This window comes from Mangifera indica, chromosome 4 (genome assembly GCF_011075055.1).
Source record: "Mangifera indica cultivar Alphonso chromosome 4, CATAS_Mindica_2.1, whole genome shotgun sequence".
Classification (NCBI taxonomy): domain Eukaryota; kingdom Viridiplantae; phylum Streptophyta; class Magnoliopsida; order Sapindales; family Anacardiaceae; genus Mangifera; species Mangifera indica.
The window spans coordinates 331,687-347,857 of record NC_058140.1 but is presented as its reverse complement, the minus strand read 5'-3'; the positions used below and the strand labels follow the sequence as shown (position 1 = coordinate 347,857).

Sequence of the window (16,171 nt, the reverse complement as noted above, 5' to 3'; positions counted from 1 at the left end):
TTATTTAGCAATTTCAATCATCCATGAAATTGTGTAATATAACCTTTTGCTATACAACCTCACAAAATATCAATTCAAATAATATTAGCAAATTTTAGTCTCTCATATAACAAAACTAAATATTTAACTCTGCAACCATAAGCAATATCAATTAACAATTTATTCAGCAATTTCAATCCTTTATGGAACTGAATTATAAAACCTTCAATTATAAAATCTCATAATATATAAATTTAAATAACATTTAGCGATTCCAATCCCATAAAACTGAACTAAACATCTTTTAGCTCTACAACTATACACAACACCAAATCAATCAACTCTTAATGATTTCCTTCACTTATAGGACTGAACTAAATATCTTCCAACTTTATAGCTATACAAAATATCAATACATTAAATATCCAAATTTCAGTTAAGTCATAACTAAATTAAACAACATTGGCTCCCTAGCCACACATACAACATTAATTAAATTAACATTCAAAATCTATAATAACACACAACATTGGATTAAGTGGCCTTTAACTATATGGTTACCACAACCAAAATCAACAACATGCACAACATTCTATTCTTTATAAGAGATTCCATGAAATCCATAATATCATTTGTCAGAGATTTAAAATTAAAAAAAAAATTCAATTCAAAGTTTATTTTCCACTGATAGATTTGAGTAAACCCAAAGCCGATGTTGAAATTTCCTACGAATCCCTCCTCCTTCCTCACCTTTTTGCATAAATTTGAAGCAACATGTTAGAATTTTGGAAATCTCCAATTTAAACAGTAATTTAAAACCTAAAACTAAAATGAGGGGAAAATGGGTACTTTTTTCTCCTTTCTCATCCATTCCTCTTCTATTTCCTTCTTCTTCTCTTTTTTTTTTTTTTCTTTTCTTTTTCCTTCTTCTCTTTCTCATCCCTGCTTCTGTTTTTCTTTCTTTCTTTCCTTTCAAAAAAGTAAGCCTAAAGGCTTTTTCCTTTATTTAATGTTTCAATGGCAATTTTTCTTTAAACCCCCATACATTTGCTTAATCTTTTTTACCCCAAACGTTTTCACTACTATAAAAATATTACTTATTTTATATTATTTCTCGTTTAAAACACTCTACCAAAAATATTGGGCATTTCTTGGTAGGTCAACGACAATGGTTTAAGATAAAAAGGGAAGGTCATTAGAGATGAAGATGATGGTCGCAGAGGTAAAGAAGAAAAACCCTAGGTTCGGAGAGAAAATGTGACTTTTTAAAAATATAAAATTTTAGGTAGGGATGATGTTGATAGTTTATAGAACATGAGAGAGATTATAATAAATTATACACTTTTTAATATTATTGTTAAAATAACTATTTTACTCTTGTGTTTTGCTAACGAACTATAACGTGATAAATATTAAAAAAAAATTAGTGAATTATGTTTTCTGATCATTTTTGATTGTTTTGTCATTAATGGTTGATTGGTGGACGACAAGTTGCCCATAGGTAGAAATGATAATTTTTATTTCTATGTTCATTTGTCCATTGTGTCTGATGCTTTCTACTTTCATGTACTTGTTATCTATGGATTAGCAGTTTCGAGTAAGATTTGTATGTTTGTTAATGTTAGGTTATTGTTATCCTTTTCCAACAATAAAAATAGAAAAAGAGAGAGCTCTCCTTGTCCTCTTGTATAAATCAAAATTCAGATATGAATAAAGTAGATAACTGGGTGCTTTTCTTTCTCCTTTTAGATAAACCGTTAGTAAGTTGAGCTTCTTTGTATTTTTTTGTTAAATAATCCAAGTCAGTCGTGGTAGTTGAAAATTATTTGTGTTTTGTTTAAAATGTATGATGATCCTGGTTTTAAGGACATTTTGGAAGCTTTTTACTGTAACAAGTATGACAGACATTTATTAAAGCATAGTGTAAAAGCTTGTACCATATGAAATATATATATGTATAGAAATCCTTCATCAGTGTGCGACGACAAATCATCAGTTTCTTTCATCCTCTGTGTTCTTCTGAAAAATCTGATCTTTCATTTTTTCTTCTTCCTCTTGGTTCAGCCAAAGTATTTCTGAATTTGAATTCTATCTTCTAGTTCAACATCTCAACATGGTATTAAAGCATTATTAGATCTTAAAGGGTTGTGTTGGCTAAAATTAAATTTCTTGATAAGTTTTTTTTAGACTGATCTATTTGATGGCTTTATCCTCTTCTTTTTTGGTTCCACCTGTATACAATGAAGAAAACTATCATATTTGGGCAGTAAAGATGAAAACCTTCCTTAGAGGAGTTGGATTGTGGCATTATGTTGAGGAGGAAAAACAGTCTCCTCCTTTGGGGCCGAATCCTACTCTAAATCAAATCAGACAGCATGAAGAGGACGTAACTAAAACTCCTAGAGCACTGTCCATTCTTCATTAGGGTGTAACAGATGCAGTATTCACAAAGATTGTTGCTTGTGAAACTGCCAAAGAGGCCTGGGACAAGCTCTAAGAAGACTCATAGGGTAATGAAAGGTCAAGGCAGATAATGGCTTTGAATCTTAGAAGAGAGTTTGAAGTACTTAAGATGAAGGAGACTGAATCCATACAAGAATATGCTAACAGAACCATGAAGATTGTTAATCAGATTAGATTGATGGGAGAAAAATTATCTGATGAAAGAATTGTTAAAAAAATCTTGGTGAGCATTTCAGAAAGGTATGAGGCCAAGATATCTTCTCTTGAAGACTCTAAAATTTTTCAAAGTTAACTTTATCTGAAGTGGTTAATGCCTTGAAAGCTCAAGACCAAAGGAGAGCTTTGAGAAGGCAAGAAGAAAACATAGAAAGTGTTTTTAGTGTTAAAACAAATGAGAAGAAGTCTAACAACAATCCTCACAAAAAATTCTTTGGTGAAAAAAAGGAAAAATGGAAACAAGCTGGATGTGAGAGCTAAAAATCTGGAGATAAGAAATGAAGGTATCAACCGTGTCCTCATTGCAAAAAGAGAGGCCACTCTCCAAATTTTTGTTGGCACAGACCTAATGCTAAATGTAGGATCTGTAACCAATTTGGGCATGTTGATAAAGTCTACAAAAGTAAAGAAAACAACTCATTTCAGCAAAGTCAGCAAGTCCAAGAAGTGGAGAAGCAAAATGAAACAAGTGAACATTTGTTTATGGTGTCTAATTGTGACACTACAAAAGAACATTCAACTTGGCTAATAGATAGTGGATGTTCAAACCATATGACGAATGACAACGATCTATTGGTGAAGCTTGACTGCACTTACACCTTCAAAGTGAAGATAAAAAATGGTGAACTGCTAAATGTAAAAGGAAAAGGTGCAATCCTCATTGAGTCTCCAACAGGCATTAAGGTGATCAATGATGTTCTTTATGTTCCTCAAATCAATCATAACTTATTAAGTGTTGCTCAAATGTTAGAGAAGGGTTATGCATTGCATTCAAATCCTTCCTCATTACATGTTCACAAAAAGTTTCATACGGTTTGATGAATCATTTCACTTATTGTAGAGCGATTGTACTTCCAATGTTGGCCATAATTCTAGCTATTTGTTTCAATAAAAAGCTGACTTTGAAACTGATTGCCTTTTAGAAGAAGAAAACTAATAAACATACAAACATTTAGCTTAATTTCAAGAACTGGTTTACATATTTATTTTATTCACAAATTTTATTTTTATTACCTTATATAATTCATTCAGATTTCTGGTTCACTTCACTAGCTTGAAAGTATGCACGGTTTTAAAGAAGTGGGCTTACATTTGTGGATTTAAAGAATTGGGCCTCTAAAAGCCCTTATATATATATATATATATATATATATATATATATATATATATATATATATATATATATTGAAAGTTTGCATGGTTTTAAAGAAGTGGGTTACATTTGTGGATTTAAAGAATTGGGCCTTTAAATGCCCTTATATATATATATATATAAAACCTTATAATTTTTAATTTTAAGGAATTGGGCCGTTAAGAGGTTTGCATGCATGCAGACAGACAAACAGCTTTTAGGGTTTCTCATGCAAATTAATAATAATACTAAAAAAAAACTAAAAATAAACAAAGTTGTGTGGCATGGTAGTGTCTGGTCAAGCTATACAATGGCTGGGACCAGATACGGCTGAATTGGTAGTTGAATCGTAATTCGGCGGGGTTTGCTCAATTGAGTTAAGATTCACAATGTATTCTAATATCCCGGATTAAGTTGGTTCTTAGGTTTGACTGGTTTCATATTTGGATTTTAAATCATTGGTTAAATTTTTTAAACAGATTCCAGAGTCTTTACACAATTCTTTACCACCAATTTATAATATCAAGAATCCTATTTGACAGTGTGTTACTTAGTCTACCTAGAATTAACTTCCAATTTTCGAAAGCATAGAAGAAAACAATGGTACTAAAAGACAAGTGAGCAGAATTGTCTCCTACTCTTTATATATTGTCAAGGCCAAACGACTATTTCCCACCCAAGGTTTGATGTTTCTCAAGTTTCCACCCTTTAACTATGGAAACACCAAACACCCACCTATGGCCGGTTAGATTTAACAAAACTCTAACGGTGGAAAGGGTAAAATCATCATTTTCGCTATAATATTAAAAATAAACTAAAATAGAATCTAATTTTGCCCTCCTAAACTTTAAAAACTAAAATTTTCCCCAAGCCTAAGTTTTAAAAAATGGCAGTTTCACCCTAGGGTTTGGTTTTGAAATCTCCGGTGACCATTTCGGCTCCATTATCGATGGCCTCTCCCTCCTGAAGCAACCTCTCCTTCCGACGAATGCTTTCCTCCCATTTGGAGGCTCGATTGGCTTCGTCTTTGCCTTAGGAGACGAAGAACTTCGTCGCGGAAGACGAAGTTTTTCACCTTCCCAGGCGAAGACGAAGCTGTCATCTTTGTCTGGGAAGACGAAGAACTTTGTCTTCCCCAATGAAGTTCTTCGTTTCCCAAGGCGAAGACGAAGCCGATCGAGCCTCCAAATGCGAGGAAAGCATTCGCCGGAAGGAGAGGCTGCTTCGGGAGGGAGAGGTCGTCGACAATGGAGCCGGAACGATTGTCGGAGATTTCAAAACCAAACCCTACGGTGAAACTGTCATTTTTTAAAACTTAGGCTGAGAGAAAATTTTAGTTTTTAAAGTTTAGGGGGGCAAAAAGAGATAAAATTTTTAGGCGTTAGAGTTTTGTTAAATCTAACCGGTCATGGGTGGATGTTTGGTGTTTCCATAGTTAAAGAGGGGACATTTGAGAAAACATCAAACCTTGGGTGGGAAATAGTCGTTTGGCCTATTGTCAAATCCATTGATAAGAAGTAATGATGCCATTGTTTTGCTTTTCTTTCAGACCTTCACAATTGAATTGAGACTGAGACAGATTGCACTTGGAAAAATATATTCTGATTTAATTCTTCTGTCAATTATGATGACGATGCAAACTATAAATGTGTGTTTTCTTTACAGTAAACATGCATGTAATCATTTATACCATTTTTGTCAAATTTTCATCAACTCCAGCCAATGTCAGATTCATAGAAAAGGTCTCCAGCCGATGCCATTGTAATATTATCGGGTAAAATATTGTAGCAATCTTACAAGGTGACTAAATTTGCCCATAACAATCAGTTGATTTTTTTTTGGTAAATAATGCATATAGACAAAAACAACGAATGTACAGATGAGAGTCCGGGAACAAATTAGGCTCACCGTGTCTAACAGCAGGATAGTAGAAACAAGTTAAAACTAACTTCACCATCCAAGAAAAGACTATACAAAACTAGGGATGTCTTCTCTTAAAGCCCTATCAAAGTTTCAACAATGATAGTTTAAGAGAAAACCCGTACAAAAATTAATAGCATCAAAAAGACCAAAAGAAGTCCTAAGCCAGTTCCTCATGCTCAACCTATACAAACAATCATTTACATCATATTGCATGACAAAAACAACTATGAAAAGGTTAATGACTATGCCACTGGCAATGCTAGGACAAATTAAGGTCACTTGAAGACCACGTCGATGACAGGTATTAGGATTGGTCTGAAACAAGAGATTAAGAGTCATCCAATGATCTGTTGATTTTGACAAAAAGGAGTCTGTTGTAAGAACTTTCCAAAATAGTGTGAACAAGGCAGCAAAGATAACGGCTTGTCCTGTGGGAAGAAGCTTCTTCACGAAAACATAAGCTGGAAATTGGGACAGCATTTTGGAATCAAGATACAGTAATCAGTTTGAATATTGATGATGGTGAAATTTATCTATTTTTGTAGGGACCTGTTTCCATGAATTTCCTTTTTTCTAAAATTTTCTAATCCTTTCTTTCATCTATCACTGTCCACAGATGACTTGATTAAGGTAAGGCCATACAATTTCTTATTTATTAAGTGTAATACTATATATAGTAATGTACAAATGTATTCATAAAATAGTAATTGATTGGGTAGTTTTGAACAGAAAAAAAAAGTTATATTATCCAATCATAAACTATCATTTTTGTTTGTATAAATAAGTTTATACAATTTCTTTTTATACATATTTTTATTCATTTATTAATATTTTCTTTTCTTTTGATCAACAGTTGAATTGAATAAAATCAACTTAAATGGGATCCTTGTAAGGGAATAAGGGATCTTAATATTTACTCTATGTCATTTCTTATTTATTTATTTATTTATTTTCTTTTCCATCCCTTTTAAGAATATTTTCAGATCTCCATAGATTCAAAAACTAAAAAAACATGTCACCGTATTAATTCTTTACCACCAATTTATATAACTTATAAGCATCCTATTTCTAAAGTAAACCAACAACTTGAATGAATTATAAGGCAATAAATATTAAAGAAAATTAGTGAATAAATATGTAAACCTATCTCTATGATTTTTGCAGTGAGTTTTCCTCTACAGTTTACCATAATATTTTAATTAGAACTCATATATTAACCTTGAGTCATCGTTTGAACTTATTGTCAATTTGTCATAAATCTAGAGAACTTCATTGTGATTTCCTATATACTTTTGAAGCAAAGTCTTCTGAACCTCTTTTCTGGTTATGTTCATTCTGCTTCTCATTTTGTAACTAATCTCTTTAAGACTCAAACTCACCTTTTTTTCATCTTCGTCTTGATCTGCTAATTGGCCTTCAAACGTGTATCACATTCAGAAGAAGATAGGCCAGACATGATTGATCTGGCAAAACAGCTCAAGCAAATGCCCCGCTGTCATGCACTGTTGCCCCTTCCCAAAGATCATTCAATTTTTCCTTGGTGGTGAGCAGAAAATGGTCTCCTATGCACTTGCCTGTGCAGTTGGCCCAAATCTTCTCAGTGACGCTTTCTACGACAATGGGTGATGTTAGAAAAATCAATCTAGTTAATGTCCCATTAATTATCAATCTTAGGACTGTGGCACTTTCCCTGTTCTTGGAATTTTCCTTTATGTTATGTATCGGTCATCCTAGTAAATGCCTATAACATTTTTCTTATAGATCTGATTTAAATTAGTTTAGTTCAAATTCAAATTCGGTCATTTTGAATTTACAGTTACCTTGACAATTTGGATTCAAGATTAATTTGTTTGTTTAACAGTGATTTTCTGGTTGGCAAATATGTACGATGCCGCATGACAGCTTAGACTTTTTGTCAATTTGATCTTGCAAGTCTTCTGAAAGTGAAAAACCGGATAGCTGGTCTCATTTCAATAAATAGTGATGGTTTCTCTTAGCTTTTAATAAGTCCACTTTCTACCCTTCTTCACAATTTCATCATCCCCAGATGAAGAATCAAGTTCCAGGCTTCTGTGTTTTCATTCTTTGTACTCTTTCAGCAACAGTTTTGGCCAAAGTGGACCCTTTTTATGAAGCCTGTGTGCGTCGTGAAACTTGTGGCGATGGACAAAACATAACCACTGCTAAAATCACCACTGCAGGTGAAGTTTTGGCACTGGTTAAGAATGATCCTAACCTAGAAAATGTCTCCAGGAAATTGCCTGGCTTCAGTGTTTCAGCTAATCATTTCGTGCGTTTCAACTCGGATAAGGTTCATACTGTGCCTTGCACATCTCCTGGTAAGTCTCTTCTAACTGAAATTCCTTTGAAAATTTTAATTAATTGAGGAACTAGAGAGTGAATGGTTTCAGGGGTGGGTCTGTTGTACCAGGATGCCCTCCCCGGGGTGGTGGAGAGTGTGGGGTGCGGTTGTGTGTGTTTGTGCCTATAATTCAAACATTTCTCAGAATCCTTATTCCCTTTCATACTTAAATCACTTTTTCGCTCAAATTTAAAATGTGCTTCTTAAAACCTATTTTCAAATTATTTCACAAATATTATTTTCATCATAAAATTTGTATAATAAAATATTAAATTAGAGAGTGATTTATGCATATTTTTTTAATGTCTTTATTTTTTTTTTATTGAATGTCATGCATGTTTGTATAAATTAGTTGTTTATAGTAGTGTTTTATAGTTGATTATTTTCTTTGTCTCTTCAAATTACCCAAGTTATATTTAAAATAATAATTAAAATTTTGGATATATATTTTCATGAAAAAAAGACAAATGAGATTTTGACAAAGTACCCATGTTATATTCAAAATAACAAATAATATTTTGGATATACTAAATTACCTAAGTCTCGAAATAAAAATATCATTGAACATTTTAAAATATATCAAATTGAAAAATTGTGTTATATTGAAGAACTTTAAGAATATTATTATAATTTGCCTTTATATTTAAATAATCGATATTCAGATATTCAGATTTTTAGATAGAACATTCTAACTTGATATTTTAATTAGTACACAAAGAAAGTATTAATCTTTAATTTGAATAATTGAGTTTTGATTTTTATAATTAGATTTACAATTATACAACTTAACGTTTGTCTGTTTTTCTGATAATGTAACTCTAAATATTTTTTGTAGATATTGGATTTGAGTGAATTTTCTTTTTTATTCTTTTCACATGAAGATATTTTTCTAATTAAGTAAGAAAGTATTTTGTGTTATTGTATTTTTTCCTTTCATTTTCTTGATATTTTATTATTTTCTTAAGATTTGATGGCTTTCTTAAATTTTTTCCTAATTAATTAATGAACAATAACAAAGTCGAAAGACCCTCCCTTGATGAAAGTTTTGGGTATGCCCATGAGTTTACCGAAAACAAATTATTATTATATTTATGACATTAACATGATAATAATATCATTTCACCTCTCTCATTAATACAAACCACCTACTAGCATTCCTATATCTAAAAGAAATTTTTAAGCGGGTTTGGGAGAGCCGTCGTTGCACCCTCAACTACTCACTGATTAGATGACAAAACCTGTATGCGTCTGCATAGAGCCTTATAAACAAAGTGGTAATCAATTCCAACCATTTGGGGTCTAATATTTTGGAGATTTCAATATTAGAAATAGTAGATTAAGAGTTTTTGTTTTTCTTAGGGAAGTTTGCATTGATGGTATGTTGTATTTTGCAGGCAATGCCAAAATCCTTTTCACCAGAGTTCATTTAACAGGTTATACATTGATTTAACAGGTTTTTATTTCTGTTTGCCCTGTTTTTTGGTGGCAGTGTATTAATGATTCCTTTCTTGATTGCAGCAATAGTAGCCATTGCAATTGGCATGTTGATCTTCCTAGCTATCTGCTTCAGGAACAAATTTTCTTCAAATAATTGCTTGGTCCTCTGGAAAAACAAAACTGAGGATTGCCGAAACATTGAGGCATTTTTAAGGAACCATGAATCCCTTGCACCTAAAAGATATAGTTATTCAGATATTAAGAAAATGACCAACTCATTCAAGCATAAACTAGGCCAAGGAGGCTATGGAGGCGTTTATAAAGGCCACTTGCTTGATGGTCGTAATGTGGCAGTGAAGGTCTTGATTGAATCCAAAAGTAATGGTGAAGAATTTATTAATGAGGTTGCCAGCATCAGTAGGACTTCTCATGTTAACATAGTCACTCTTTTAGGTTTTTGTTTTGAGGGTCGAAAAAGAGCTCTCATCTATGAGTTCATGTTCAATGGATCTCTCGAGAAGTTCATATTTGAAAACAATCAATCCAAGACAGATCATAAGTTAATGTGGGAAGCATTGTACAAAATTGCAATTGGCATAGCTCGAGGATTGGAATATCTACATCATGGTTGCAATACACGAATTTTGCACTTTGACATAAAGCCTCATAACATTCTTTTAGATGAAGATTTTTGTCCCAAAATATCTGATTTTGGACTTGCTAAAATTTGCTCAAAGAAAAAAAGTATTGTATCAATGACAATTGCACGAGGGACTATTGGTTATATTGCTCCAGAAGTATTTTGTAGGAACTTTGGAATAGTCTCTCACAAGTCAGATGTTTATAGTTATGGAATGATGGTTTTAGACATGACTGGAGGAAGAATAAATAACAATGTTAGAGTCGAAAATAGCAATGAAATATATTTTCCACATTGGATTTACCAACGTCTTGAGGCAGATGAAGAACTTGGATTAGAAGGCATGACAAATGAATGTGTTAAGAAGATGGTAATAGTGAGCTTGTGGTGCATCCAGACTAATCCCTCTGACAGACCAACAATTAGTAGAGTGGTGGAAATGTTGGAAGGAAGCCTTGAGTCCTTGCAAATCCCACCAAATCCTTTCTTTACTTCCCCAGAACCACCTGCAAAAGATTCTACAACTTCAGTTGCATTCTAGCCTTGTAATTCAATAATGTTTGTATTGTATCCATTTTGAGAAATTATGTTACACTGTTAATAAAAGTCGCAATTGCGATGTTGAGAAAGCTCTAGTAAAATTGGTAATTTAATTATGCTCACAATATAGAACGAAAAGCTTTATCCAGCAGGTGTAATCATTCACTTTGTAATACCTTACTTTAAATATCCTACTTCGAAACAAATTATTACTAAAATCTAACATGTATGTTTGAAATTCTCAATTTCAAATTAAATAATATATAATCACATTTTGTAACAATAATTCGTATAAGATTTATTTGTTTCAAACCACAGCAGCCACAAGTCCAAGTCAAGCTCAAAAGGTGTAAAATGAGGCAAAAATATTTCCTTCCTTTTTAAAATCTTTAGTAAAACAAATGCCGAATACATGTTATGTAGTGTATGATGTTTCATGTTTTTAATCATTTCAACTAGCCAACGATCATTGGATGGAGAGGAATTTTTACTATATTTGGACCATAATTTTATGACCTGTTTAAAGGGCCAATGCATGGTATGGTTTTATAGAAAATGGCAGACTTAAACATGTTACACATGCCTTCTATAATCTTGTACTAACTGTAATTCATATTACTCACTTCCTTCTGGCAGCAACAAAACCTGTGACAATCCTGGATTCCAACTCTAAGGCAATCGCCAAGGACAATGCCTAGTCAACTTATCCAAAGCCGTTTACACTGTCCACCAAATTTTCTTTATCTTCTTTAATTCTTCCCGTGAATTAATAGAGAATCCCGGGGGGGGGGGGGGGGGGGGGGGGGGGGGGGGGGGGGGTGGGGGCCATTATTAAATTAAATGAAGAATTAAAAAAGATCACATGTCCCATGCACAAGTAAAGTTAATTGGCAAAGCATTTACCTTAATATCATTAAATTATTTGTCCAAGTAAAGTTAATTTGACCTTCACTTGTTTGATGTCTGATATATATTTTTATGAAATTAGTAATATATAAACTTTATTATATATCACTAAATTTTTGTCTTGAACAATTTGCATCCATATTAAAACGTGCCAACTAATTAAGCTCTGCAAAGCTATAGCAGCAGCAGTCCTCTAATTAACTTTAATACATAAATTCACTTAAAAATCTTCCTTGGGAAGTTAGATCTGGAAAAAATTCATGTAAGGGATAGAAGAGAAAAATAAAATAAAATATTAATAAATAAGAAGTTGACGGAAAGTCAATATTGACACCCCTTCTAGGGGGGATTCCAATTATTCAAGTTTATTTTCCTCAATTCAACTGTTGACTAAAAGAAAAGAAATATTAATAAATAAGAAATGTGGTATATTACATAGAATAAAAATGCTTCCAACCAAATAATACATTAACGCAAAATCTTTTTTTGATAATAGATAAGTTTTAATGTTTTACTAGTTTTTGTTAATTTTTAGAATCTAAAAAATAGTATAGTATATTAATTATCAAACAATTTTTAACACAAAACCTTGAAAGAAATGTTAGAAAAAGATGAAGACCGAGATAAAGGGAAGAATCCAGAATGAAGTATTGTTTGTTCATATAAGCTACTCTTCAACAGTCTCGAGTCTCATCCATATTATACAGCTTGACAAGGCACTACCATGCCACACAACTTTGTTTCATTTTAGTTTTTCTTATTTAATATTATAATTAATTTGAACGTGAGAGTATTGTAAACCAATATTGGGATGAAGAGAAACCCTAAAAGCTGCTTCTATGGTCTGCAATCCAATTCCCTAAAATAAAAAAATAAAAAAATAAAAAAATGTAAAATAAAGGGATGTTAAAGGCCCAATTCTTTATCTCCACAAATGTTAGCCCACTTCTCTAAACCCAGACATACTTTCAACTTTGTGAAGTAAACCAAAAATTTGAATGAATTATATAAGGAAATGAAAATAATATTAGTGATTAAATTTGTAAGCCAGTTCTCGAAAATGTGCTCAGTTCGAACGTTCATTAGTTTTCTTCTTCCAGAAGGCAATCAGTGTCGATGTCAGCTTTTTCTTGAAGCAAAGAGCTAGAATTATGGTCAACATTGCAATTATAATCACTGCTATTGCCACAAGAAGTGAAAGGATTCATCGGACCATATAAAGTTAAGTTGTGTAAACCTTTAATAAGCATTTGAATATTTGTACGATCTGACTAAATGAGTTGATTTTGAATCAAAATTCTAATTTAATAGTTAGGTTCAAGATTGACTTAATTATATATTTAATGATATTATTTATTTTATTGACAATAAAATATGAATGGCCTATCACAGATACTATTTATTGAGTTGAAAAAACTTAAACTCAAACACCAACTAGGCATCAACCCATCCTAAGGCCTTGATGACAGCATTACCTAGAGCAACTTTTCTATTAAGGCCTTTTCTATTTACCTGGAATTAACTTCCAAGTTTAAATCCAATTTTCACACAAATCTTTCAAAGAAATAAGAAAAGAAGATAACAGTAGTTGTTGAACAGTTGTTGAAGACTGGCTTATGAAGCTTCTTTCTAGAATCTTTCCCTTATCTCTGTCTGCATGTTCAAAGTGAAAAAAATTATTGTTGTTTGGTCTCCTAATCATTATATTCAATGTTAATAAACGTAGTATTAAAATATTTTTTCACTTGCAAATCCACTAGCTAGTTAATTTAATAATAGCAAACGTGGGTTTGGGTTCTTTACTTTTCTTCTCATAATCTTATTAGGCAAGGGTAAAATTATCATTTTATTATTAAATCTTAAAAAGTTATATCATTTTTTTTTATAAGTTTAAAAAATTAATAATTTTTTTTGACATTAAATTTTAAAAAATTTATTTTTTCCTTATAATTCCTAAACCCTAGGTTTCCAAATCTGTCACGGCTCCTCTGACAATGGCAACAGCAACAATCGCAGCTCCTCCATTTTCTTCCGTTCTCTTTTTGCTACATTTGACATTGTCTGATGACAAGCGCCCAAACAATAACCGATGACAAAATGCGACAATCGAAGATGAAGAAGAAATTTGAATCAGTGACGGAGTTCAAGCTTGCATTTGTGGATTTAAAGAATTGGGCCTTTAAAGGCCCTATTATATATATAAAACCTATATATTTTTTAATTTTAAGGAATTGGGCCGTTAAGAGGTTTGCATGCATGCAGACAGACAAGCAGCTTTTAGGGTTTCCCATGCAAATTAATAATAATACTAAAAAAAAAAAGTTAAAAAAAAAAACTAAAAGTAAACAAAGTTGTGTGGCATGGTAGTGCCTGGTCAAGCTATACAATGGCTGGGACCAGACACGGCTGAACTGGTAGTTGAATCGTAATTTGGTGTGGCTTGCTCAATTGAGTTAAGATTCACAACGCGTTCTAATATCCCCGAATCAAGTTGGTTTTAGGTTTGACTGGTTCCATATTTGGATTTTAAATCATTAGTTAAATTTTTTAAACAGATTCCAGAGTCTTTACACAATTCTTTACCACCAATTTATAATATCAAGAATCCTATTTGACAGCGTGTTACTTACTCTACCTGGAATTAACTTCCAATTTTCGAAAGCATAGAAGAAAACAATGGTACTGAAGGAGATGCGAGCAGAATTGTCTCCTACTCTTTATGTATTGTCAAATCCATTGATAAGAAGTAATGATGCCATTGTTTTGCTTTTCTTTCAGATTCGCAATTGAATTGAGACTGAGAGAGACTGCACTTGGGAAAATATGTTCTGATTTAATTCTTCTGTCAATTATGATGATGATGCAAACTATAAATGTATGTTTTCTTTACAGTAAACATGCATGTAATCATTTACACCATTTTTGTCAAATTTTCATCAACTCCAGCCAATTTCAGATTCATAGAAAAGGTCTCCAGGCCGATGCCATTGTAATACTGTCGGGTAAAATATTGTAGCAATCTTACAAGGTGACTAAATTTGCCCATAACAATCAGTTGATTTTTTTTCTTTTTTTGTTTTTTTTGGGTAAATAATGCATACATATAGACAAAAACAACGAATGTACAGAAGAGAGTCCGGGAACAAATTAGGCTCACCGTATCTAACTGCAGGATAGTAGAAACAAGTTAAAACTAAGTTCACTATCCAAGAAAAGGCCATCAAGAATAAATATTCACTTTGTAATACATTACTTTGAATATCCTATCTTCGAAACAAAACTATTACTAAAATCTAACATGTAAGTATGAAATTCTCAATTTCAAATCAAATAATATCTAATCACATTTTGTAACAATAATTTGTATAAGATTTTTTTGTATATATACTTTCATTTGTTTCGAACCACAGCAGCAACAAGTCCAAGTCAAGCTCAAAAGGTGTGAATGAGGCAAAAATATTTCCTTCCTTTTTTAAATCTTTAGTAAAACAAATGCGGAATACATGTTATGCAGTATGATGTTTCATATTTTTAATCATTTTAATTAGCCAACGATCATTGGATGGAGGGGAATTTTTACTATATTTGGACCATAATTTTCTGACCAGTTTAAAGAAAATGGCAGACTTAAACATGTTAAACATGCCTTCTATAATCTTGTTCTATAATAATCATACTAGAAACTTTTTTATAGACCCAAACTGTAATTCACATTACTCACTTCCTTTTGGCAGCAACAAAACCTGTGACAATCCTGGATTTCAACTATAAAGCAATCGCCAAGGACAATGCCTAGTCAACTTATCCATATCATTTAAATATAACATAAACATATTAAATAACAAAATTAACAAAAATTAAAATCACCTATTATTTTAAATGTCATAAATAACATATTTAAATCACTTTAATATTTATAATAAAAATATAAATAAATTTGAAAAATATAAATAATTTAAAATTACAAGAATATTTAGTATTTTAAATGTAAATATTAATAAAAAAAAAAGATAAGGGTGAGGACGGAGACAAGGTGAGATAGGATGATGTGGAGATATATGTATCTTTATCCTAAATTACGAAAAAATTATTTTATCTCTATTCATTTCCTATTTTTATTATGAGATCTCTTATTTGTTAGAGTTAAGATTCCTAAATTCAGATCAAAATTATTATTTTTAATTTATAAATAAATATTTAGTTTTTTTTTTAAATAATGGATAGAAGGTTTTAAGTTCAGTAAACTTTGGGTGGGAACAAGTCTGTGTTGGCTATATAATAACACCATTCCCAGAGGCCGGCCCCACTTAATGTTTTCTTCCGGCAACACGATGGGAAAATCATAAAAGAAACCGCTAAATGTTACTGTGTGCCAATAATTTGTCTATAAAAAGCCACTTGCAAAATCTTCGATAAGATGTAATGACGTCATTGATTTGTTCCTTCATATGTTCCATATAATATTGCATGGAGGCTGCGTCAGATTGAATATGGCTCACTAACTCGGAAAGAACAGTATATTTTTTGTTTTAATTCTTCAGTCAATTAATTTAATAATAATAATAATAATAAT

At 31.8% G+C, this 16,171-nt stretch overlaps 1 protein-coding gene across 1 annotated transcript; it reads left to right on the top strand.

Annotated features, from left to right (window-relative positions):
- The first annotated feature begins 9,763 nt into the window (after window positions 1-9,763).
- LOC123213586 (PR5-like receptor kinase) lies at window positions 9,764-10,693 on the top strand. Its single transcript, XM_044633059.1, has one exon. It carries the CDS (start codon window positions 9,779-9,781, stop codon window positions 10,691-10,693), a length of 915 nt encoding a protein of 304 aa, XP_044488994.1. The 5' UTR covers window positions 9,764-9,778.
- The last annotated feature ends 5,478 nt before the right edge of the window (window positions 10,694-16,171 follow it).